Source organism: Nicrophorus vespilloides, unplaced genomic scaffold (assembly GCF_001412225.1).
Source record: "Nicrophorus vespilloides isolate i.1.1-1 unplaced genomic scaffold, Nicve_v1.0, whole genome shotgun sequence".
NCBI classification, from domain to species: domain Eukaryota; kingdom Metazoa; phylum Arthropoda; class Insecta; order Coleoptera; family Silphidae; genus Nicrophorus; species Nicrophorus vespilloides.
In genome coordinates, this window is record NW_017097052.1 from 44,106 (window position 1) to 71,523 (window position 27,418).

General features: G+C 33.1%; 1 protein-coding gene across 5 annotated transcripts; it reads right to left on the bottom strand.

Annotated features, from left to right (window-relative positions):
• Window positions 1–778: 778 nt before the first annotated feature.
• LOC108558772 (protein spinster) lies at window positions 779–26,978 on the bottom strand. 5 transcript variants are annotated; one of them, XM_017915789.1, is made up of 12 exons: window positions 26,890–26,978; window positions 26,681–26,826; window positions 26,036–26,587; window positions 7,047–7,243; window positions 6,827–6,978; window positions 5,451–5,654; window positions 5,263–5,397; window positions 4,780–5,041; window positions 2,495–2,593; window positions 2,250–2,430; window positions 1,828–1,926; window positions 1,209–1,294 (listed from the first exon to the last, which is right to left on the bottom strand). In XM_017915789.1, the coding sequence occupies exons 3-11, from the start codon at window positions 26,262–26,264 to the stop codon at window positions 1,865–1,867; spliced, it is 1,521 nt and encodes a 506-aa protein (XP_017771278.1). In that variant the 5' UTR covers window positions 26,265–26,587; window positions 26,681–26,826; window positions 26,890–26,978; the 3' UTR covers window positions 1,209–1,294; window positions 1,828–1,864. The 5 variants fall into 5 exon arrangements, with proteins under 5 accessions (XP_017771277.1, XP_017771276.1, XP_017771278.1 ...); XM_017915788.1 differs by lacking the exons at window positions 1,828–1,926; window positions 4,780–5,041 and adding an exon at window positions 4,339–4,600 and having other exon boundaries at window positions 779–1,294; XM_017915787.1 differs by lacking the exon at window positions 1,828–1,926 and having other exon boundaries at window positions 779–1,294.
• Window positions 26,979–27,418: the final 440 nt, after the last annotated feature.

The window sequence follows — 27,418 nt, forward strand, 5'->3', positions numbered from 1 at the left end:
AAGTAAGTAGTAAAGTAATATAATTTAAAAGGAATTTTGTAGATCCTAGGATCTGCATAAAAGGAAGGTCTTACAAAAACCTATTACATGGAAAATAATTATGGATTATAACGAAAACTTAAAATTATGAAACAAAGACGCTTAATTACGCAAATGTAAGTAATAGATTTTACTAAGATAGGCATCCAACAATACAAATTACTCAACTCTGAAATGTTAAATAATAACATTACTATGAAAGTGGATAAAAAAAATATAGGATTGATTCAGATTCTAGGATGATTAAGTCTAATTTAAAGCGGAACAAGAAAAATCATATAATCAACATATTATCAAATATAAATCTTTTTTTTATATATTTATTTCCTCGATAAAATCAGTCTTTTTTTATACAATAAACGAATAGTAAATAAATCCTAGAATGCGGAGTTCTACAGGAGGAAAAATAAGCTTTTCGCAACGGAGAGAACCCGTCGATTTAAGAAAAGAAGATAATTAACACTAAGTTATAATGTTTAGAAGAGAAAAAAATAATAATTACAATAAATTAAATATATATATATCCACATGTAATAAAGTGTGCTCGAGGATGGAACAAGACGTAGTATTTACTCAATAAAAATCTAAACATGGATCCTCGAAAAACAAATAATATACACAAGTCATTTTCTTCTATATAATCATATTTTATATATAAATGTATGTATAACCTTATGGATTACCTTTTTTTAGATACACATTATTTTACAAATATTAATATAAATAAAATGAATAAATAAATACAAGACAGTGTTGTTTCGTTTCGTTTTCTTTTTGTATCTCCCATCCCTTTTAGCAGGGCTCTCTTGATTTCAATTTTCGAATTGAGCAAAAAATCCTCGCTGCAAGTATTTACTTTGGTATTCTGATGTAACCTACACACACAAAAAAAAGAACGTTTCAATCATTCTGGATGCGACGCGCGACGTCCGTGGATTTAAAAAAAAAGAGTTTTCTTTTAGGAACACAATTTTCGTTATGCACTTAAACTTAAAGCTGCACAAGAACTGTCATCATCGGTAATAAACGCAATCAATCACTAAGAAGTTCACTAATTATGTACACACGCACAAATTCGTATAACGGATAGAGCAAATGATGATGGGGTGATGGTGATGGTAGTGTCTGTATGTGCGTTAAGTGTTCGTTCAATGTTGTCACATCGATATGCTTGATTCTCCACTGTTTTAACAGGTCATCAATCTACTCTGTTCCGTTTCCGTCGCCATCAGATTGTTCGGTTCCGAAAGTCCAACTGAAAAATGTGATCGCAAAAGGCAAAATTACTTGAAAGTTCGTGGTAGGTGCAGCCAACCAAGAGGACGGTACAGGACGTATCACTAAGCGATTATTGTTGTTAGTCATGAGTTAACATTTGAGAAATCGTTAAAAATACTCAGTTTGTTAAACGAGTCAAGGTGGATACACACATGAAACTTGTCAAGTATCGCGTAACAAATGCATAATTGGAAATGCGGTACAAGTACTTGAAAAATTTTAGTGTGGAGACACCTTTATGGATGCGGTGAGCTTTGCAACAAAAGCTCGAAATATGTTCCGCCTATAGAAAGGAGGATCAATAGAAAAAAGGTTTAGTTGAAAGAATAAATCAGGTGCATGCTGTTAATTGTAGGAAAGCCAGAAATCAAGGTTTCGTCTATTGTTAGTCTTGATGACAAAGGTAAGAGAAAAGGCTGTTTTACTAAGAATTCTGCACTCACTACGCCCCCAACACCACAGGTAGGTAAACAGTAGAAAGTAGAATGTAAAATAATAAAATCAACGTACAAACTAAAGGTATTGTTTGACTTTTTTATAGCATTGATTAGCTGGATGTCCTTGCACTTGCAGGATCCTCATGGGGGGTCTGCATGTCTTGTGGCAGCTCTAAATACACACACACATTCGTTAAATAGTTTATCCACTCGTATCAAACAGAATTCGCTGCGGAGAGATAGAGAGAAGAAACTGCTACAAGACATTAAAAAAAAACTTGTAGCTAAGCAGTTTCAAGGACTCTCCTCTCCATTTTTGGACTACTACATTCATGCAGGATAATTAATGCAAATCACGTGATCTCGATCGAAATTGTCTTGCTGTTAGGTCGACTCATGCATCAAAATGCGTCATTTCAAGTATTTTTTTTTTAAATAAGATAATTAAGTTAAATTTATAATTACTCTACACGATTTTCGCATGCCCATAATCACCTTTGAGCGCCTTCTCGACTTTCTTCTTGTCCTTTACTATATAGAATGCGTTGATGAGGAAGAAAACTCCTCCGAGTACTTCCACGAAACACGTGATGAAAAGCGCGTACTGCAACGAGTGGAAATCTGTGGATGCGTCCGGCGTACCATTGCCCAATTTGATTTTCAATACATCGGATACCTATATAAACATTATATCAAGATCAGTCTTCTTTGGTAATAAATAAAGTTTCGAATAAACTTACGACTCCGATCAAATAAGGGCTTCCGGCATCGCCGAGAGCGTGAGACACCAACATTTGTAGTCCTTCAGCTGTAGATCTTCTTGTAGGTAAAACAACGTACTAAAAGATTAAAAAAGATATTAACATTATGAAAGTTTTCCTCTACACTTCGACGATTATGGAGCTCATGCAAGGAAGGTCTTATGAATAAAGCTACAAGGAAACATGCAATGCTGTTACAAGACTACAATTAAGGATATTTCAATAATTTTGCAAGTTAATGGAATGTTTCTTAAACTTTATTCAAATTCTCTCTGAAAGAATTTCTGAAGAATTTAAATAAAGCGCCTAATGTTCGTGCAACCAACATTACACTCATGCATTTTGGGTGGCGTGCATAATGATAAAATAAGGAGTGCAGGAAGCGAAGCAGACAAAAATAAATTACATTCTTACTCTTTCTCTCTCTTTACATAACGCTTTTGTTTTTTATGCTTGTTTCTTTCTTTCATGCCAAAACCCCTCCACCGTCGCCAACACCCACGTATATCGAACACGCTCAAGCAATCTTCTCTTAATTTAACTTCTCCAAACGCATATGGTTTCAATCACGCCATATCCTGTTATTTCCCCAGTTTTTTCCTCCCTTATATCCACCAATAATTACATCATTCGCAGATAGGACAAACAGAAGCAAAACAAACATCGATTCGCTTGTCTATCGTTACAAAATAATATAAATATATAAAGCAATTTGATTCAGTTTGTCGAATTCATTTTCATAGCGTGAACGCACTTCCTCTTCTTACGTTTAAAAACTATACAACGAAACGAAAAAATAATGTCTTTGGGCAATAGTCAACAGAAATTACACTTGGTAGATAAAATGGTGAAAGTCGAAAACGAAACGTCTGGATGAATGATGTCACGTAGATGGCAAAAAAAAACCAAACGCAATTCGATGGATTAGTGAAATGATTACGACACCTTCGAGAAGATTAATTGAAATTAATTTGCAGTTTTCTTTGTTTTCTCGTGAAAATGAATCGTGCTATTAAAAAAAAAAAAACAAAAAATATATATGTATGTATATAAATATCAAGAGTAAATGTCGATGCAAAAGAGAGTAAATTAATGTACAGAAGCAGCACAAATCACACAAACAGCAGCAATTATTATTTATTTTGGAAACCTTAAAAAGCGTATGATCTGTAAAACATTTCCAAACCTAATGCAGTGTGTAGAAGATATTACTATTAGTGTTAAAATAAAAGTTATTGAAATTATCTCTTATAATAAATTGCATAAAAAGACATTAATATAAAATATAGATGTTTCTTTTTTGTAAAATTGACTTCCAATTGAAATTAATAATTGAAGAATGCTGAAAATATATTATTTTCACTTACTTTGTATCCTTTGACCATGCAAATATTAAATAAATATTATTTAAGTAGAAGAAATATTTGGAAGTAATTAAATTTAATTATTTGTATTTGAAGATGTGAAATAATAGTAAATTAAGGTTGATTTGAAGTTAATAATGGAGTTGGAATTGTTTGGAAAGTTTACAGTGATTAGCATTCGCTGTTTTAAGATAGCCCAAAAAAAAATGTATGAAAATAAAATGAAAAGCTGAAATAAATAAAATTGACTACAAAAATAAAATAAAAAGAAGCGAAAATATAGTAGATGCAATGGAATACATAAGCGAGGATGAAAAAAAAAAAACTTTACACCAAGGACCAGTCACCAAGAAGTATGTATGTACGTATAAATATATAAACATGAGGAGGCTGTATGATTGTATCATACAATCTCGTTTGTAGTGATCTGATTTGTAACAGAAATGCCGGTCCTCTTACCAATGTAATGTCCGCGACTATTGCCCAATTTAGGTTGAGAGCGACTTGTCCTAAGAAGAGCAGCGCGTAACATAGGTAGGAGTTGCTGGTACAAGTGAGCATAGCCCCGACGAGCAAAGGGGTCGAGACGAGCAGACCCCCAGCACAAATCAGAGGATCAGCCGTCGGCCATCGCTCACCTAAGCTTTGGCTCAACGCGCAACCCAAAGCTAGGCCAATCACTCCGGCCGCTATCGTTATCACTCCGAAAATGAACGACAAACTGAAACAAAACCACACAAGAGACCGACCGTCTCGATCAAACGTCCAAACCAAATTTGTAGTAACAGAGTAATACAAAAAAAAAAAAAATTAAAAAAGTACAGCAAATAACATTCGTTGGGCGTATTTCGTGTGGACGTCCGATGTGTTCGCTCTTCCATGCTCGAGGCGCATCCTTACCAACAGTATATCCGCCACTATGGACCAGGTCATGTTCATTGAGACCATGCCCACGCACACGAAGAAGTAGCACCAGTTTCCGCTAACTGGTGCAGTGACCAGAGCTAAGAACACTACTGGTGCGGAAATCATCAATCCAGCAGCGCACAAATGCGGATCGATCCGATCGTACATCGGCCTCCATCTCTGGGCCAGGAAACTGCCCAACGGCACTCCGATCACTCCGGCCACCATCGCCACAGTGCCGAACATAAACGGCACACTAAAAAAACAATATTTATAAAGCCACGCACTCACAATTGGACAAGCTTATAGTACACCTAAGAACAACAATCTAAAAGAAAAAGACAGAAATGATTCAAAAAAATGGAGAACCATCAGATTAAAGTATTCGCGTAGAGATCTAAACCAAGGATCGGCAACTTTTTTAATGCTCGCTTTAATGCACCGATCCCTGATATCAATAATACAAAGTAGACATACTCATCGTGTTTTTCATCAGATCCGGGATTTTGCAGAGCCATGCCCAAAGTAAGCAGTGTGGGACCCCACCAGGCCAAAGCTCCGGCAACGAACGCCACGCAGGTGAATCCCAAACTGGACAAGATGAAGCTTCCACTAAAATTGGATTAGTTAATATCGTCATAACGAATTTTGGTAGATTGTAGTACTTCTGCATGAGGGCCTTCAGGTCCTCTTTCAAGGTACCCGCTTGTAGGTGACCACTATCCTCGCTCTGACCACGTTCTGGATCTTGGAGCACGAAGAAGATGAGCAGCACGGCGAGGAGACCCAAACCAGGAGTCACGCGCAACGCCCACTGCCACGCCCCGAAAGCCTTTGAAGTTTCAGCGCCGACTATGTAACCCAAACCACTAAACAAAAGAATAAATCAAATTAAATCTTTTGCAATAACAATTATTATAATTTAATTGATTAAATATATCAATTAAGAATAAAAACTTCATATCAATTACTTAATCAAATAACATAAATTTCAGACAAGAATTGCAATTAAATTTGATGAGTCTTATTTGCATTTGTCGACGGCTGCTGTAGTCGCAATTACCGACAATGTCAAGAATTAGCTATAATTAGAAGACGTGACCTATCTTTAGACAGGCTATCACCCGAAAACAGCCTTGGAATATAACAGATTTGGCAACAAAAGGTTGTAATCTTTGTACCTAGTCAACTTTTTCATTTTAAAGAAAATAATAGTATTTAAAGGTCCATAAGCACAAGTAATCTTAAAAAAAAAACAAATATTTACTAATTTGTAAATATTCTATAAGTCGAGTTTCCTTTGCATTATATTAAAGATTAAGTGAATATTCTTGATATCTAGTCTTAAGTGGTTTACAAAAGGAATTTACTTAAGGTAAGATACATTAAAACAATGGTTGAACAAGCAATTTGACGACTCGCTCAGCAGGTTGTTCAAGAATTAGGAATTTCCAGCATCCGTTACTATTTTACTTTTTAAAGTTATTTATATAAGCAATGTATTATTACATTACTTTGAATCGTTTAACTAAATAGTTTGATACAAAAACAAATTTAAATTATGTTTATAGATATAGATCATTCCTATTTATGATTATATATATAATTCGAATGTAATTCAAAGCAATCAATTTCCAATTTTCTAGCGGTTGCAAGAACTGCATGTTAATGCGACCCCATGGGATCTGAGGTCAACTCGATGCATACATAAAACTCTCTTAGAAAACCCACGCAGAGAAGCAGACGAACTCTTCGGGCGTTTTCATCAAGATTACAAAAACAAATATCCGTCCGAAAGGAAATGTTGGGAGGCGATAAAGCTGTGTACACACGCGCTTCGGATGAGAGGGAGATGATGCAGAAGAGCAGAGAGTAAATATACGGCAAACAAAACAAAAATGAATTTTTGTTTCAGGTCTGAGAGCGTAAATATTTACAAAAGAAAAATAGAGATAATTCATTCTCTCTGCCCGCGTTATCTCATTGATAGTGGATTACGCAAAACGACCCCAATTCATTGAGTGTCACCATTGAGACTCACCTTCCAACCGGTATGGCGAAGTAGAAGAGGGCCAACATCTTGGATCTTACGTTCTTTATAAACAGATCGCTGATGATCGTTGGGGCTATCGTGGAATAACTGGCCTCTCCGATTCCAACGAGCGCTCTGAACATGATGAACATAGGGAAATGCTGTAAGTTGTAACAAAAATTAAAATAATAACGTAAATTCATTTGAAGTAAAAAATTAATTAACTCACATCCATGAAGGAGCCGACGAGGGTGGTGAGGCTCCAAAGCAGAACGCCTCCAGTCATGATGTAACGTCTGCTGTATCTATCACCCAGGTATCCGAATAACGGCGCGAAGACCATGTAGCTGAGCACGAAGCTCGTCTGCAGAAGTCCACCCTCGCTATCACCAATACCAAACTCTTTCTTAACATCATCCAGTATACCTAACGACAAAGAAAAAACATTAGGTTCAGAATAAGTGTATAAAAATAAAACGGGAATGGGATGGGCTTTCTCGCATTTCGCGACTTCTCAAGAAACAATCTAAAAATAGTCTCCCGAGTTTCATCATCATGCAAACGCAGACATGACTAGTATTTTCTTTTTAAATTCCCGGGATCTCCTTCCTAGTAGCTACTGCACTTTCAACGGATGCATTTGGAGTAGACAAAAGAAAATCAATTTCCGGTTTGTCCGCCCTTAGATAAGATTGACGAGTTTCCGGGGTAAACCGCGATAAGCCGTCGGTAATAATGGCCGTAATGCAATTAACGGGACGGGGGTTGTAATCGTACTGGGTAAAGGAAGTGAATAGGCATGAACTATTGCCGCAGTTTCCCTTGCATACGGATGGGGCTTTATCAGATTACGTTTATGTGTGGTGTTCGCAGCCACTTTTCGTTGTTGTTTTCTGGATCACGAAGCCGGACAATATCTCATCCAATTTAACCAATTCCGAGTGTCATTGTGAAATATGTACAGGCACGCTTCCAATATATGGTTGCTCGCAAGGCCTCTTCCTCCTCACTCCTTCCTTTCCGCTCCATTCACAAACTAGTTTTGTTTCCTTATCACGGCCGATTGTCGACGCATAAATTACGATCACGTACTTTTGACTGCCCGTCGAATTGTCCTAAATTGATTTATGTGACTTTCTCCTAATTCGTATAGTTTACACTAATTTGTACCAATTGCTTTATAAATATACATCCAAAGACACACATCATTTAGATCAGTGATTTGGACATATTTTACCCACACCAAAACCACACTTTGAGAATCACTGATTTATATTATTCAATTAATAATACAAATAAATAAAGTTATGCAATAATTATTCATTTCATTTCATACTTTTCTGTTCTATTATTATTTAAACAATTATTAAAATTATAATATTTTCAAGGTTTTCTAATAAGTAAAATAACTAAACATTAAAAATTATTTTTATAGCTTAAAGAAAGCAAGTCCACTTCGTGCACAATATGCTGCGAAAGGCTATTGACCGAAAACTTTCAGGTTTAATATACGAAATTTACATAGCGTATACTCTTTATCGCAGTAATTTCATCGCAGTGAAAGCGCTTTAACTCAGTGATACTTAATTTTTTTTAAACGATTATATTACTAAGAACTATGCGTAATTGCAAGAGGAAATGTAAAGAAAAGAAAAAAATGGAAACCCACGTCGACCAAGAAGTCAAGGCTTCAAACAAATATAGAAATCGCTGAATTAATTGTTTTTTTCAAGGAAAACAATATTAAACTATTTTCTTTTCGTCGTGATACAAAGAAAATTTCGACTTATTACTATTGATAGCGAAACATTGGTTTCGAGACAAGCAACCAATTCTTCATTTACTATGTAATACCAGCAGTGGATACATTTAGTCAAGTGAGGAATAAAACAATAACAAATAATTGTATACTTGTTGCAAAATCATTGTGGCGTGGCGCTTATCAACATGTTATATAATTGAAAGTATTTATAGGCAATAAAAAAACAGAAGCAATTTGATGCAAGTATTATATTCGAATGAAAGAGTATTGTGTTTTTAACGACTTTTAGGTGTTTAAGAATACAACAATACGCAATACCTCGAATAGTCCGATTTCTATTAAATTTTTCCAATTAATAAATTTATTGTTTAAAACGCATTATTTTAATTAAACTGAATTCCTTGAATAATAAACAATATAAAGTATTTTTTGGTTCAATTGTGTATTAAGAAATTTATTTCGTACTTGAGTCTAGTATTATTACTTTGAACCTGGAATCAACATTAACATAATTCTGTGAAGAGTCCGGTTTCAATTATCCAGACAATGCGAGTTATAGCTGCATTGTATAATGTTTTACACGTAAAACACTAACACATCAAGGATTTAATTGATGTTGGCTCACTTTGCGTGTTTTGATTGCTTTTATAAACAGGTTTGATGTAAGAATCGCGTCTACCGAAAAACCGGCCAGTAGATATGTTCAACAACCGACGTTGTTTATTGACGCAGTTTTGAATTGTTTCCATTGTGGAAGAAATTTATGGAGAGGTAACAAAATAAGTCGCATAATGCATCGAATGATGCATTATTGCTCATTCGATAATTAATAACAAAATGCACATCGGATTTCGGGTCTGACCAATGGAATGGTGTCCATAAATCATGGTTTTCGTTCCTTGTTACAAGGATAAATCCTGTTGTGTTGTGTATAGTGAGTGTGTGTGTGTGCATAAGTTTTCATAATTTACAACCAACCCCCAAAACAGAATTTAAAGAGATAAATCCGAGTGATATACGGCACAGCTGTACTCCATGAATATATTACACGACGGACACAGATAATAGCATCGAAGTGTGTTATTATTATATGGTGCGCCCCCATAACGTGAAATTGCCTTCGAAGGAGAGCCCCGTCTCGGTCTCCTATATCTTGAGCCACGTAGTAAACAACCCTTTTGTATGCCCCCAAGAACCGAAACCATTCATTCCTTCTTCGCATCGATTTATGTCCATCCAGTACGTACGTGAGACAATTTGAAAGTTGAAAATTAGCTGCGCTATATACACCGAAACCTGAAGAAATATACAACAAAAACAACTCCCCAATTTGATGTATCGATGATGCATGACTTGTTAAAAGCGCCTAATCGATCAATATTCACATCCATTAGGGTTGCTTGCTGCACATCAACCATCCTAATGCATGAGGCCTGAAGCCTAAATATGGATAAACGGGAAGAGATTCACCACAAAGTGCTCATTGTAATTCAAGAATCGCAACCCCAAAGAGCGTTTCGCTGTTACCGTCTTCCACTTTTTTTTATCGAAAGAAGAAGAAAATAACACTGTCAATTGCAGAGCTCGTAATCCACTTTGGAAATTCCGTTTCCTGCTTTCCGCTCGAAATAAACCCGATTTAAAATAACGTCCAAGAAAGCAACAACTCATGAATCAAATATTAAGTCTGTTATAATGCACGCAAGCTACACTAATCCCGAACACACATGAAGAAATAGCCACGTCACGAAACTAATCTCATCCCTTTTTTTTTCATATTTCATTCACAACTCAAGCATTACAAATAATATGCTGTTATTATCAAATCTACGATAAAATAAACATTTTATAAACTATTTTACCAATATATATTTTGAGATAATAATTTGATAAAATAACCGTTTCCACGAACTATTTCTAATGCAGTTTCATCGATTTATTTAACATGTAATGCAATGCTCACAAAGCTAAAGGTTATCGAACTTTGACCTAAATATACGTTTCTAACATCTTCATTTCTATGTTATATTAAACATCTAATTATTTTAACAATCTTCATAAAACTATAAAACATTAGAAGTTAAAATTTCATCAATCCTTGACAGTTTCCATTTTCCGCACGGTTTAGGAAATCCAGTAATAAATTACTAGGATACTTTTAGGTGATCGTCCAAAATTTATGTTTTTAAAAGTCCCCTGGAATAATGACACCTCCTACCCTCACACTTCACCCTCACTAATTAAGCTAAAACAAAAATAAACAATAAAAACGAAATTTATCGAGCGAAACAGAGGAGAAAAAAAACATCTGTCAGGCATTAGTCATAGCGCACCCCTCAATAAAAAAAATAACTCGCTTAAATCTATCGCATATTTTTGAACAGTTCCATTACCAAAACTATTTATAATAGTTCCATCTCCACTTTTGTACTTGATTTTGTTATTAAATGTATTCAAAATTATTAATATTGTAAGAATACTTAAAGATTTATTACTGTTCTACTTGAGTGATATTTAATTTATTTGTCCCAAGTCAGTAAAGGTTATTAACGCAAAAGCAATGTATTACATATTTTGTAGAATGTAAGAAATTTAAACTTTTAAAACATGCTTTTAAGATTTATAAATATTATCAGTTTGTAATTTTAAAAGTTATGAGCAATAAGCGAAATGAACTTAGTCCTCCGCTGTACGTAATAAATATTCAAGGATGTGTCTGGTCCGAGTAAATATGCATGTAATAATCATTTAAACTTCATCAACAGTAAACATTATTTCTGTATTCATTCCAATACTTTCTACTTAGCTGCACGGTTGGAAGCTTTATTTCCGAGTAAATGGGTTTCGACTTGGAAAGACTTAATTAAGAGCATTCTTTAGATAATCCCATCAATTAAAATAACATTTACGAATAGTTTCGTTGCGCCACGACCCTGCACTTGAATTCCAGCGACAATGACTCTTACAAATATGCTAACGATCTTTAAAAAGAAAAATTTAGAGTATTTTGTACGGACTAGTATTGAAAATAAATAGCGGACAAAGTAATAAAGCCTTGGGACAGGCTCCAATTATATTTAGACTTTTGACCTTTGCGCTACTGCACGAAAAGAAAAGCCAAAATAAAGAAAAACTAAATAAAATAAAAATGTTGTTTGAACACAAGCAGAACTCTGACGTTATTTATTTTTTTTTATCAAAAGTGTGAGAAGAAAATTCGGTAAACAAGGCGGCACCTTCTGTATAGGGGTCCATCCATTAATCGGGCATGCTTGATGGAATGCAGTCAGTGAATTAAAACTGAAGAAGGAAAAAAAATATAATGATCAGATAATAAAAGAGTATGAGGGAAGATGACGGAGGGATACAACACGAAACCCCGGAGGACGTTAATGGTTACATGCGTTAATGGCTCTTGGTATCTCTTCATCGACGTTTCAAACTCTTACACGTTACTATTTTTTATTCCAGTATATATTTTAGTATGCAGCAACCCATTTGGATTTAACACGAGCCCATCAAAAATTTAAAACCGAAAATATGAATGTGTGTACATAATGAAAAGGTTGATGGATGCATTAGCATTGATGGATTTTATAAAGTGCAGCACGAATGGAATTATTTTACCATTCGAATCAATATTTTTTGATGGAATCGTAATTAATTATGTCTATAAATTTGTGTATTTCATTATCGGGTGTTACGAAAGTTTCGGCATTGAAACGCAATTCTCTGTTATCTGGTTTTTCGTAAAACACACATGCTGAGAAATAAATCATCAATATGTTTTAAACTAATTAAACAAGATGTTAATCAATTATAAAATACGATTTATTCCAATTAAAATCGATATTTAGAACCACCTTTAATCCTATCTAAAGATCTTGTTTTATACCTAAAGCTAAAGACTCGAAACTGATAGTAACATCAATAAATTAAAGTTAACAATGTCTACAATAAAATTAAATAAAAGTTACCACGATTATTACTTAACAGATCCCATTTACTCAATTCTTCTAGATTTTATCCTAATAACGTTTTATCATTGATTCCTAAATAGTCCACAAATGACAAATTATTTTCCATTTCGCTTTTCAAATTTTTGATTATCAAATAATAAAATAAAAACGTGGCTTTTATTATTATTATTCATCAATAAAAAGCCACGTGTGATTATGTTGAATGAACTTTGCCTGTTGATAATAAATAAAAACTTTGCATTTTCATTAAACGGACATACAAAAGCAATAATTCTTGCTAATTTTTACATCAAATCCAATATCTTGATTACTATTAGTCTTCATTAACATACATTTAGTTATATAAAAGCTGCACATGATAAAAACTTATTAAAATACAATTTAACTAATTATTACCTTTATGATTTGAAAATAAGTGATCTTCATATCGACAAACAATAAAATACACATGTATTAAAAAGCAAGGCTTTCAAAGTTTGACAGGTGTTAGCTTTCATTGTCATTTTGCCAGGTAAATATAATAAGCAGACAACTGCAAACTATGAGGCAGATGTTTTTAGTGAAGTATTTGGGCAAAAAAGTAAGATTTCTTTTAGTAAAATAAAGTTATTATATTTTTTAGGATAAGTTTCTTGTTTTTTTTTTGAACTAACATAGATTTATAACATAGAAAGTAATGTTTTAAGTTGAATTATTTAAATTATGGACAACTAATGCTCGTTTTGCGAAGTCTAAAACCAAAGTAATTATACTTGTTTTACTAAAAAAAAGCTAATAACTAATGTTGTTCAAAATGTTAATCTTGTCAATTATCATTATGTTATTTACAATATGTAAAGTATATACTTATTGGTTAAATTTGTATAAGCAAATTGTATATTTAAATGACTGTAGATGTGTTAAAAAAAATCATGAACGAGACAATGGTGCAACGACTGAATGAATATAACGGATTTCATAAATGTTTATTGTCAATTGATCTGAAGAGGGAAACGATTCTGGGCTTTCGAAGTTTCCTCGCTCTTCGAGTGGCACGTGTTGTATGAGCGCGGAGTATGTGCGTATGTGGAGTGTCCCATTCTTTTCCTAAAAGGTCCCATCCGGTCCACAATGGATGGAAACACATACCGCCATCATTAAGAGTCCACTTATACAACTCACACTTCAAATTGCATGAACCAACCCGAATTATCGCGCATAATGCGAAGAACGGAATCAACCCCTGAACGGAACTTCTTTCAGTTTACTTTTTTCGAAAGGCAGTTCGTTCTATTCGAATGCCCACCAAGTTAAAAATACGCTTATCGATTGCATCATAAACCATCTTCATGCGCCTACTCTAATTATAGAAATACTATTTGGATTCTGACTTCTCTCTCTCTTTTTTTTTAACCAGTTTGGTATGGGCAACGAACAGGTGACTTACACACCACAATTAACTGAGCGGTGCACGAGCCTGCATTTGTATTGGTTAACGGAAATCATGCCACTCGTAGATGTATATAAATAGTGATTTTACACTCAACACAAAATGCCGGTTATTTGCATATTTGTTTCCTGTTAAATTGCATAAGAACGTTCGCATGCACGACTTGTCCGAACCATAATTAGGGAAAATAATACTACGATGAATTGGAGAGAGCCGCGAATTTCTATGTTGGACAATCGATCGATTAAAGTCTGACGTCAAGAATGACTAAGGTCAATTGTTAAAGGCATTCATATTGTAGGTTATAGCTTTAAGTGTGAAGATCGTACAGTTCAATTACGATCTATTTTCAAGCATGCTATAAAGATAAGATGATACATAAGCAACAATTGTTATGACAAAACTAAGTAAATAACAAAATTGTGTTAATAGTGCAAATGTGTCAAACTTATTTAAGTAAGTTACCACTTAAATAAGTTTGACACACTTCTCCAAGATGCCTTAGTGTATTGTACTAATTGTAAAAGTGCAAATAACAAAACTTTTTAAATGTACATATTACGAATAAAAAGAATTTGAAACATAACATTTACAAGACTCAAGGTTTTGAAATATTACTATAATTTATTGAGTGTTTAAAAAAAATAATTGAAGATTTGTAAAACTTTGTTGATTCGACTTTGATTCAATATAAAAACGGTTACCTTATGCGTTAGTGGTAGTTAAAATGTAATTTGATGGCTTCTCCTGAAACTAAGTACCAAGTGTACAGACAACGATATGAAGAATACTTTTTATCACATCATAAATAAGCCATAAACGTCACGGAACCTTTCATTCTGATTAGAATGCGCCGCTTCGAGGACTTTTCCTCATCCCAGCACAAAACTGGAGATAGATGATAAAAGCATCGGATGGTATATTCTTTCATGTGTACCATAATTTCAATACTTAATTAACTTTTTCCCGTTCCATTGCCAAGCAACCCGGAGAATCCAGCAGCAGAAGCTCGTTTGTTGCCGAGAAACGTGAATGAGTGTTGTTCTTTATTTTCTTCTCTTTTTTTTTTCATTCTGTTGTTGGATGATGATCATAATAACAGCCCTATCCACCCCCGGAGCAAACAGGGAATTGGCCTGGGCTGAAAGTCGGCCACGCGATAATGAGAAAACCCTACGTGCGCTTCTGGCGGCGGCACCCGTCAAAAAATGTTCCGAGGAGGGTACTTTTGGGGGAGGATGGGAGGTTTGCTTCTGGCCGTCATCCCCATGTATCCTCCCTCCGAGGGAAAAAATAAAGAGAGATGCTCTCACGGCACGTGCACTCAACGCACGCTTCTGTGTGTCAACAACACGGTTAATAGAAGCCCTTTTGTCAGTTACTTCCTCCACGATGAAAAAATAAGGGTGACCCGAAAGTTTTCTTATTAAAAGTATTCTACCCTAAAATATCTGTTAGGAACATATGTCATTTAGTTTTTTTTTAGTACTGCACAATAAAAGTTTGCAACAATTGCATTACATTACAGTCTAAAATTAATTCAATAGTTTTACATAATGAAAAATAACACCTTTTTATTTTTAAAATTTCACGTTTTATCTTATTTTTAGATAAGCACATGCTAATGAGGTCATCAATTATGCATGTTAAAAATAAAACAATGGTATAACAATAATAAACTTTCAAATTTTTGCAGTATTTTTTTTTTCTAATTATTTACAAATTTTTTGTAATTTTTGGAAGAAAAAAATCAGACTAAATGAAGAAGTTTTAATATTATATTACACACCTTATGATGTAACTGTTGTTAAACAATGTTAAAAAGTGAGATAAGGAAAATTTTCGAAAATTGTCCACATATTATTTAATTACTCGCTAATTAAAACATCAAATATACATTTAATAGAGATAAAACTATGATCATTAGACTATGTCTATAGTAATTGAATATTGAAATTATATCACTTCGTCGCTAACATATATAATTCAAGAGTATTCTGGTTATTGGTATGTAATATTCACATGACCGGTACAAGGTGTGTTAACTACAGGTCTTACGTAAAGTGCAATTAACAAGAGTTGTAAAAGCTGCGATCACTTCAATGAAGGTTCAATTAATCTTCGTAAAAAGACGCACACGAAGTTTGTTCACTTGGAAATCACTTTCATCCGTCCAATTAAAGTCTAATGCAAGTGATTTTATTCAATTACAAAACGCATTAAGTGTTAGTCATTTAGTAGGTAGGTATTATTATCACATAAAGCTTAAACGAAATATAGAATCACAAATAGTATTTGATGTGCATTACTGTAACATCACAAATATTAGGTAAATCAACAACGTTGCAAGAATATTAGCTCATATTAAACGTGCTAATAATCAATATTTGAATTCGATAACATTGGTACATATCCTTGAAATAAGTCTTGCAAATGCGAGTTTCGATTTTGAAAAAAAAATAAGTAATATAAAAGTACTTCTAAATAAAATTAACCAATTAAATTATCCGAATTATCCCATCAAGAAATCTACAAATAATGAAATGGGAAACAGAACAAAAGGTGTCATAATAAATATAATACCAAGATAAGCTTTAATGTCTTAGCTATAAATCTAATCAAAGAACATCGTAACAATACAAGATTTGATCTGCAATTAAGATTTGATTAAAATCTCCATTGTACAACACTTTCAAAGTAAGGAACTTTCCTATAAGTAACAATCACGAGAAGTACTAAATTCTCACTAAGAATGGTTAGTAAAGTATCTAAATAAAGTTGGTTTTAATTAAATTAACTTCAGACGTCGCCTGAATGGATAACGTGTTTGGAGGATTATAGAAATGCATGAATGAAAGTTATGAGTGGAAACCATTTATAATTCGGTCTGCTTATATAAAGTTAAACGAGTATGTAAAGTGATGATACATATATTTCAGTGATTTATATTTTTTTTATTACATTCGAAATGTAAATGCAATTTAGCCCACACACGCAGACTGTCTACTCCCAAAATTGCATAATAAGTAATAAATCATTGCGCAATCACGGGTGAAAATACGCGGCGATGATGACACTTTTATCGCACCGTCGGAAAAAAAGGGGTGGTGAATCCTTAATTTCGTCCATAATGGAAACGTTATCAACGGCCGCAGCCGTTCATCCTCCCCCATATTTTCGTTGATCGCGTTTTTGCGAAAAATGAATATTCATAATCTCATCGCGTTTTCGCACTGGGGAATTACCGTCCCCCAGATGCAAACAAACAACCAGAGTCCTTTGGGGGTTGCTTTCCACTATGGTTCATCTGCGCGCTCGAGATGGGATTCTATTGTCCGGTGGACTTCGTCGCCGAAGCCGCCGCATACTTAAAGGATAAAACGTGCAGCCGGGCTATATTTACACTCTATTTATAGTAGCAGAGTCGCGTTCACATAGAATCCAATAAAGAAGTCATATCAGAAGACGGATCCGCGTTACGCAATTCCCGAACGAACGTAAACAACGAGTAACGCAAATGCACTTTCGGTGCTCGCAATACTTGTTGACATTCCTTGTAGACATCGTAAGCAAAATTACATTTCAACATATGTAACTATGAAGATTCTTTACTTTAAACTAAAAAGTCTTCATGTTATATTATTGTCAAAAGAAGTCTATATTTGCATCTCAGATTTGTCAAGTTTTAACTATATTGAAATTAAGATACACATGTCAAAAGTCACAGTTGAAATTGATGTTAATGACAACCATTATTCTTCCGTAGTAAAGAAAATACTGATAATAGCAATTATATAACTATTGCACAAAACATAGTATTGTTTTAATTACCGATAAGTTTTGTTTTCAATTACATATATAATTAAGGAAGTAGGTAATAGAATACTTCAATATTTATGTGTTCATTGTGCATATTTCAATAGATGAAATTTGATTATGTAACTCCAAGTAAAATTAGGTTTAACAATAATTCCGAGTGATCTTGAAGTGCATGATCATTCGAAATTATTCATCGATAAACGTATTTCATTATATGATAATTTGCATAACTTCTGTTGCTATACTTGAAAAACATGTTCATAAACAAAATATCGTTAATTCATTATAAGTTGAAAAACAAAGCATTAATCAAATTACGTTAATCTCCAAATTAATATAAAAAAAAAGTTCATTCATCAACAAATTTATTTGTGTAGTACTAAAAACACAACCAATAAAAATAAACGAAATCCGATTGAAACAATGCGTAAAGATAACTAGGAAAAAATCAATTTAGATTAAATTCTAATATTTAATCCAAAATTGGCTATAGATATCAAAATGAATTGCTTGCTTGTTGATTAATCGGAGCTTATAGTTTGAAACTCTAATTACGTATAGTATTTCTAAAGTTCAAAGTTTGTAACGAAAGACCCAACAAATATAACAATTCAATGAATGTAGGAAGACGCTGTTGGTATTGTTTACTTCCTCCTATCATCGAACGTCTTTATCGTCTAAGATTATAGAAGTATACATTTCATTGAATTTTTAATTAGCATCAAATTACGAGTTGGATAATAATATTATATTGTAACTTTTATTAATTTATAATTAAGTCGACAAACAAATATCGATTGCAGCAAATATAGCTCAATAATAAATCAATCAATCAATTACTTTGCAGCCGTTTGAAAAACACATCGATGATGATGATGATATTTAATAACTCTGAGATGACGTGGCGTTTAGCAGTGATCATTAATCTGCGCTTTGTTTACTCAAGTTCAAATCAGACACAAAAATAAAGAATACGAGAATCGTATGATTTCGAACAATGTGCGATAGGAGAGGAAAACAGCGACACCTAATTTGCGCAATTATTCTCAATTATCTTTCCAATTCGATTTGAAAAATATTATTACATTAATTAAAAATAGCATATTTTCGCGGTTGCGTGTCTGCATCATCTGACTGTAATTGCGAATTTTTCCAACTGTATTATTTTTAGCCGGATTTCAGTTGCAGATCACGATATCATTCGATGCTACGTAAGCAGCGTTAATAACCATAAATATTTAGTGATTCACGCAATCATCGAACGATTGAGAAAGAAACAATAATAGACAACTTTTACTTTTACCTCCTTTGACCCGAGATCTTCTGATGCGAGTGTTTTTACATGAGACTAATTAAAAGGTACAGAAAAGGGTCTTTCCATTATCTATGGGTACAAACCTTTATTTTTCCCCATCTTTTATTTAATCTATTAAGAGATTTTGTGTTGCACTCAAAACCCAATTCATTAAGTTCTTTTAATTACTTTTTTTTTCTTAAATTGTATATAGTTCGCGCATATTTTCATAGATGGCGTCTCATAAAAGCGAATTTATTACAATTATCTACATCATATTAAATACACCGGTAGCAATCGCAAGCCCGACAACCAAAATCTCGTATATCGAAATCCCGACGTTGGAAATCCCGGCTGGCTCAAAATCCCGACGTTCGAAATCCCGACAGTGTCTTTTATTATTATAAATTTCTACAATAACATTTTCATGGTAGTCGGGATTTCCATATAGTCGGGATTATGGTAGACGGGATTTCAATATAGTGGGGATTTCGATATAGTCGGGATTTCGATACAATCGGGATTTCCAACGTCGGGATAGCCCCTAAATACACTTATACCCAAATCACTACTTCTTAAACAGAAGTTGGAAATACCGCAGGGAGTTAATTAAATTAAATTGCTCAAATTCGCTGTGAGAAAAACCGAATAATCATACTTGGTTACAAGATAAATTACGCTCTTTAATGGATAACCTCTCCAACAAACTGCATACAATTAAAAATGACAAAGAGACGCGACTCACCATATGCCCTATAGCAACCAATATAAAAGTTTTAATTTGTTTTCGTGCGCACAAAACGTAAAGCAATTTAAGTTACGACATTTCGTACAGTCAATAAAAAAAATACCGTTATCATATAAAACGTAAGAAATAAATTTCCATATTTTGTTCCCAATTAACGAAAGTAATTTAAATTTAATTTTCATTGTTTGGAAAACTCTATTATTATTATACATTGTTTTTTTTTATATAACATGACACACTTCCATTTTCGTTTCACGCACCATCACCTGATTCGTGATTATGAAGTTATCGTAGACGTCATGAATGCAAACAACGAATAAAAAAAAATGATAACGTTTCGACGCTGATATTTCCTTCGTTTACAACAACGAAAATGAACACAGAAAAAAAATATATGTATTATTTGGTTTGTTTTCGAAACCTATTTACACCTCCGAGTTGCACATGGCGTAACACATTTTTCATTAACAAATGTCAGGAGATGTGAATTATTAGCTAAGCTTCTTCCACTTCTTTTTGTATTTTTACAATAAAAGTTTCCAATACAATTTATGTGAGAATGCTGAAATTTTAGAGATTTTATAAAGTGATTTCCAATATTATAAAAGAACTTGGATTTGATGTATATTGGTTTTATATGAGTTGGAAATAGAACCAGGTATAAAAAAAGGCATTCATCATAGATGAATTGATATTTTACTTTGGATGAAAGTGTAAAGAAAGTTATAATAGACAAACAATTCTATTCCGTTATCACGCATGTTTTGTTATGTAAATATTAGCAATAATTATGCAACTTGCAATTGTTTTTAACCAATTTCCATGTTTTCTTTATAACAATTTCAAACTGATTGTAAGAAATTATTATTAATCGTAAATCCACGACACTAATAAAAATAAAATACAAATATTTAACTTTATAAATAAATTTGATAAAAAAAAATTGCATACAAACTAGAAAATAATAGAAAGAAAAAGGATGATTAAGTAAGAAGTTCACGTGCTACTTTGAATTTAATTTCCTTTTCTCTCTTAAAAATCAACAAAAGGAAGTGATTCTCAGGATTTAAGTGAAATACAAATTTCTATTGAAACATCTTAAACCAAATTTATTAAAAACATTCTAAATTTCACTCCCGATTTGTTATGATTGAATTGAAAATAAGCAAATTTCTCTTTTATTTAAATATTTTACTATATTCAAATTAGTTTTAACTAAAAATCATAATAAAACATTAAAAATCTTGACACGCACTTGTATTTTTTTTTTGTAAAAAAAATAAGTTATCTAACTCAAAATTATCTCCAATGTCGTGACAATAACAAATATAAATTCAACTAAAATAATAGGTACTCATTTTGTGTCTCTGGGTCAAGATTTCAGAGCACGAAACGTCCTTCATTAAATAACACGGTAATTTAAAAGAAAAAAAAAGACAATATTTAGTTTAAACAAATCTATTTGTCCATCAATTACAAAAAAAACATGACAAGGCCACGACGAGTCCAAAGCAGAAGTTCCACGAAATCAAAAAATCAAAAGTTTTTAATGAATGAACAGTGTATTTGAAATGAGAGCAGCGCGGATAATCGACGCACAGCCTTGTTACGCGGTGTCCACTTGAAACTGTGCCAAAATAACCAAAAATTCAATAACATGAATGCAGAGACGACCGCGAACCTATTTTCGCTTTTCATCCAGAAGCGAAAATGGAGTAAAAAAAATCTATCCCGAAACGGCCGAACTATTCTTAAAGACGGAGCGTCATCGTCGCAGAGCATCCACGAAAGTTTGGGTATTCCCACTAGGTACGTGTCTTGGTCTGATATTGAAGAAGCGAAAGGAATGCGATTTGCGACCGGAAAAGTAGAAATCGCGCAGAAGTGAAAGCACTTTCGCGGTGTGCTCTGGTTTTACGTTGAAACGTAAAGAAATGCAGTCGGTTTTACAGATACACGCCATGGTCAGTTCCTCTTGGAGGTCGTAGGTCGTGCATATGAGATATCATTATGGACACCATTAGGTTGATGGTCGTTATCGGGACGAGAGTATAAACATCAACTTTGACAGATTGTAAATAGAATCGAATATATAAACACGACATTTGGACTATAGTCGAATAATAATATACGAATATAAATATATAACACATCCTAGTATGTTGTTGTAATTATTTGTGTGGGCTTTTTTTTCAATTCGCTCTAATCTCGAGATTAAGCGAAACAAAACACGAGACGTTATCTAACCCCGCGAACATTAAATTGATTTCGAAACCATTAATTTACTAATTACTGCTGCAAGATTGCTCTGCAATTCAACCGAAACCGAAACAACATCAACCATATGCTTCCAAAACATACCAAAAAAAATAATAATAAACCTAAAATTGTCACCATCATTTCCAATCAATTTCTTTCATTTGATACAATTAAATTTAACATACTGACAACTCTCATTATTAAAAACAATTATAATTTAATATATTTTGTAAATACAAAACTTTTAATTAATCCATTAGCTTATCAAAAAAATAAACTCCATGACTCGTATATCAAGGACATATTTTGTGAATCACCGGTTTTTGCAATATGTAAATTTTATATACAAAATATATTTAAGAATCATGAATGTTTTAATCTAGAATTTTGTAATACTGCAAATATCCATTATATTTCTATTTGTCATCCATCTAATTATATATTTGTTTCGTTGCATTGCACAAAATTACAATTAGACATTTTGTTTGCAACCTCATCGCAATTATTGTAGAAGTAATTACTTAAACGTTTATCTATGTTAAATTAAAACTATCTCTCAAATTTATTTATTTCAAGTTTTCTATTTAAATCTAACATCAAATTAACATGAATAAACATAGACAATAGAAGAAAAATGTGTCTAAATATGTGTTTTCAAATTAAATTTAACGTTTGTTTTAATACCAAAAATAAATTAAATTTTTAACAAACATTATCATAAATATGATGATATAGACCGCAGACTTTCCAGTGACGTTTAATAGACCACAGATGTAAAACACTAAACCTTTTTTGAAGCACATGTGCAGTAAAAACGTAAACTAAATGTTACAAGATGATTGCATTTAATTCTGAGTAACGATAAAGTTACACATCATTCAATTTTTAACAGAAAATTACAATAAAGTTGAAGTTAAATTTACAGATAATTTCAAAGAAAAAAGTATAAAAATATTAATATCTGATTCATATTGTTTATGGATATTACGATCTACGCTGCACTCAAATTCACATAAATAATTGCAAACAGTAATGTAAATCGTCCGAGCAACTTTTTAAGGTCGCATTTCCAACACGCCGGCATTTTAATTGCATCTAGAAGATTCCAAATGGTCGCCTTTCACCAACAAAAATCAATTTAGCACAAATCGCGCGAATGCACAGAGTTTATTTAATTTTGTAAATGAAATTCATTAATTTCCTATCAATTTCCATTGTTGACATGCATTTAGTATAACAACAATTCGTCTTGATTTGCGCAAATTTTCAATAAAGGAAATATATTTAGTATTAAATTATATAAAATATTACAAAAAAAAGTTACAAAAATTGTTTTAATTGCGACAAACTAAGATAAATAAATACAAGATTTTAAACAGATGTTGTTAACTGTTTAAGTTAAATGGAAAACAAAGAATTCGAATGGAAAATATACAAACTAATAAGTCGGGTTCACTGGAATGTGATTATTTTTAGTGGATAGACTCTAGTTTGTTTACCTATCATAATTCTCTCAGTCGGTTGTAAACTGGAGGAAGAAAGAAAGTGAAAAAAAGGCAATGTCTGCGCCACTAATGCAATAAATCGTACCGAAATACACTAGTATAAGAGTAAAAACAATTGTAAGACTACTATTTCAGTGATAAACAGAAGTTTCCTGTCCGGAATTAATCCAATTTAAGTATGTTTAGCATACAATAAATTGGACGGGGCTAATTAGAGGTGCGGGACTATTCTTAAAACCCATCATTACTGCTACCTCGAAATAGCTTTAAAATTGTATAGTTCGAGAAAAAAATTTTGTAAATAACATTAAATTGATTTACAGACAGAAACAAGTTTTGTTGTAAACATTTATAAATTGATTGAAAAAAAAAACAACTTCTATCATTAACACTGAGTGTAGGAATTCAATCTAAATATATTTGATAAAAGGTTTTCCGATTCTTTAGTCTTATATAATGAGTAAAAAATACAACTAATTTCGTTGCTTAACTTTTGCAAGCTGTCATATTTTAAATACTCTCTAGCACCCGGCGTTTCTATATGTACATTCATCACATTTTATCATCCCATGTCTATAGCAATTTGTATAAAGCAAACAGGAACTATTTTCATTCATCTCCCCGGATAATAAATAAAATAAAAAGTATGTCACTTCATAAGACACCTGGATTTCCTTTGGGTGCATCTCCCCTTCGATTCCGCACAATCAACATGCGATTGTCAATATTTCCATTATTTATCTTTCTTCTTCCTCTCCACCCTTCAACCACAACAACCCCCGTATCAAAAAACGCCCCTTGTGCATGCGGCATTACCGTTAAATATTTAGCACTCGTAATGACAGGCTTTTCGATTAACTAGCTACAATTGTCCACAGTTCTCGATCCAAGGTTTGGAAACATTGAACCGTCGACTTTAATCATAGATTAAACGAACGAAACACGCGATTACCTACTTTCTCTCCCTCTTTCTCCTGCAATTAACTTATTTAATTACGGGTCATCATCAATCATACCTATACAAGTCGTAATCAAATAAATTCGTAATCATGCATTGAATTACAAAATTAGTGTAAATATTTGTGTTATGGAATTATATAAAAAAGAATCGTTATATACATAAATGAATAAGATTTTCTAATAAAAGCAATAGGAGAAGTAACGTAATACTTTAACAGCTGCACTAAAATTTGCACAAAGAACCATTTAATTCCTCCAAATTTTAGAAAACGTTTTATAGAATGATTGAGTAGAAAGTTATTTTTAGTAAAGAAAAAACCTCTTTCGAACTTGACTTATTTTGAACCATATTTGCGTCATTTGTGTAACGAATAATTAAGAACTCAATTGAAAATCGTATACATTACAGATATTATAAAATCGTTTGCGAATATCATTCTGGAAAAACGTAACGACTTTTCCTGTTAATTACGTGTCCCCATAACGACCAGTTTCTAATTATGTACACGTAAACATCAAGATACATTTAATTACTACTCATCATTAATCAGAGAAACCTATTATTTTTCATTAATTAAGTAACAGTGTCATTTATAAATACAAGATACAAAAATAAATGTTTTCTTCTTAAAAGGAATTAGTATTGAGTAATAGTACAAATTTTAAGTACATACTTATATAAATTTTTATAAAAAAAAAACTATTGATTATCACGCACTTCGTGCACAATCGATTTCTGAAATATTATTTATCTAATGAAAGATAATCCACGAAATATCCCATTATCATCATCATCGTTGATGTAATTGAGTAAAAAATGAGAATGACACTGAATTAATTTACATAATGACTCAATTATTTTGATACTTGAAATATCTAAAGTATTGTATTAAAATTTAATTATAATTAGTTTGCAACTAATTGGATCGAAATTAAATGTGTAACAATAGATAATAAATATTATTACATTTAATTATAACAATAATTCATTGTAAACGAGATTTGACAGCTGTTAATGTTAACATAGTAATGGTAAACAATCGATTGACAATACAATAAAGTGAAACAGAATTAATTGGCAATTGTTTCGTATCCGGCGGAAGCGCATTCAAATTGGATTCGAGCGCCAAAAGTGGAATTCCTTTTGAGAATGTAGTGTCTTCGGACAGTTGAATTTGTATTAAACGAGTAAATTTATATTGTAGCGTGTGATTTAACAACAATATGTTCGAATAGTTTAAGAGATGCATATATGAAGGTGATCTCAGTTGGATTTTCCGTGTGTCGGTTTCGGTGAATGCACACGTGAAGTATACAATTTTTTTTTAACGGGTATTGTAACGGGTTCTGGTTCCGCGGAATTCGGCGACGGTGGCAGTCGGTGTATGCAGAGGTTGAGGTGAAGGTATACGTATTGTATACAAGAACAACCTTCTTGTTGTTGTTTTCGCATATCACTCACCTGCTAATGTGAACCTATCCATGTAGTTGATCAAATTAACGAAGCACAGTATAAATATGGAAATCCACTCGCGCCTTGTAACGTCTTTGAGTGTGGGACCCTCATCTTCAGCTGGGTCCACGGTGTGTGGCATGAGCTCCTCGTGGGAGTTGTTGGAGGAGACGATGGGTTTCATGTTGAGGACTTTAAGAACGTGAGCACCTTGTTTCTCTAGATCCTGTGCCGGCATGACAATACTACCACCACGAGATATATACCGGTTAACCTCGACGAGCCGACTGCATGCAACAAATGATGAACCGGGCTTCGTACGTGGACCATGTTGGCGGTACGCGTGCAGCGCAAGCGCAACTATCACCTGATTATTCCTATTTTCCTATCCAAAAATGTTCGCCCCCCAGTAAACAACACGATGACAACACACAGCTGACAGCCCTGACAACCGCAATAAACAAACACGCTAACGTCAGAGGATATCGCCTGATGATACAGCCTTATTCAACATTGTCTACCATCATCGAAGAAGTCCATGTCGATCCTCTCCATACAAATCTACAACCAAAAATCAACCTGTTAATGCTGTTTGCTTAATCCAATTGCAATATCTCTAGTAGTTCTTGTATAATTGTTTATCAAAACACTTACCCCACTCGGATTAGCGGTTTCCCAAGAACGGAACGTGACAATTGATTCCGCAAACAACTGACAACAATTAAAATACTTAACAACTGCAGTTGGCTTGGAAACAAACAGCTTGTCATCAGATGATCACCTTGAAGATCTGTCTCCTCCTACAGAAGTACAACAATCACTGCTTTAGGTTGTTACAATATTGTAGTAAAACACTTTATTACCTCGTGAAGACACTCATTTGCACCAAAAGGATATGCTTCTCACATGACAGTTTACATTGCCCACAAAAATTCTAACGTTGTTTTTCTCATCTCGCATTGTTACTCACCAGCTTAGCAGAGACATCTACATTGAAACTACTTAAGTCATAAGTAGTGAATACTGTCGCTCTCTATGTAGAACGTGTGAAAGTTTTATTATTTTTATACAATAGTAGTTCACTTCATTACCTTCAGAAGTTTAAATTTAAAATCATACTTTTTAACACCGGAGAGAACGTAGACTGGTCTGTACTGCTCGGTGGCTCGACGTCGACTACCTTCAGAAGTAAATAAATTTAAATTTAAAAAAAAATGCATTTATACAGTAAAATAACATTATTTTCTGCTCTTTAAATCAATATTCTACTTATAATTTTCAATATGAATACTTTTTTCAAAATCATTATTGTTTAGACTCATTTTAGGAAACTTCTTCTTCCTTCCTCCTTCTTCATTTGGCTTCCGTATTACGCGGATAACGAAACTAAAA

Bases quoted from the DNA above. Each gene is read 5' to 3' on its own strand.
- LOC108558772 (XM_017915788.1), bottom strand. From the start codon at position 26,264: ATGCCGGCACAGGATCTAGAGAAACAAGGTGCTCACGTTCTTAAAGTC. The intron at 5,398-5,450 runs GTACTACAATCT...ATCCAATTTTAG, and splicing joins CTGAAGGCCCTCATGCAGAA to TGGAAGCTTCATCTTGTCCA. The intron at 2,594-4,338 runs GTAAGAGGACCG...TTAATCTTTTAG, and splicing joins TAGTCGCGGACATTACATTG to TACGTTGTTTTACCTACAAG.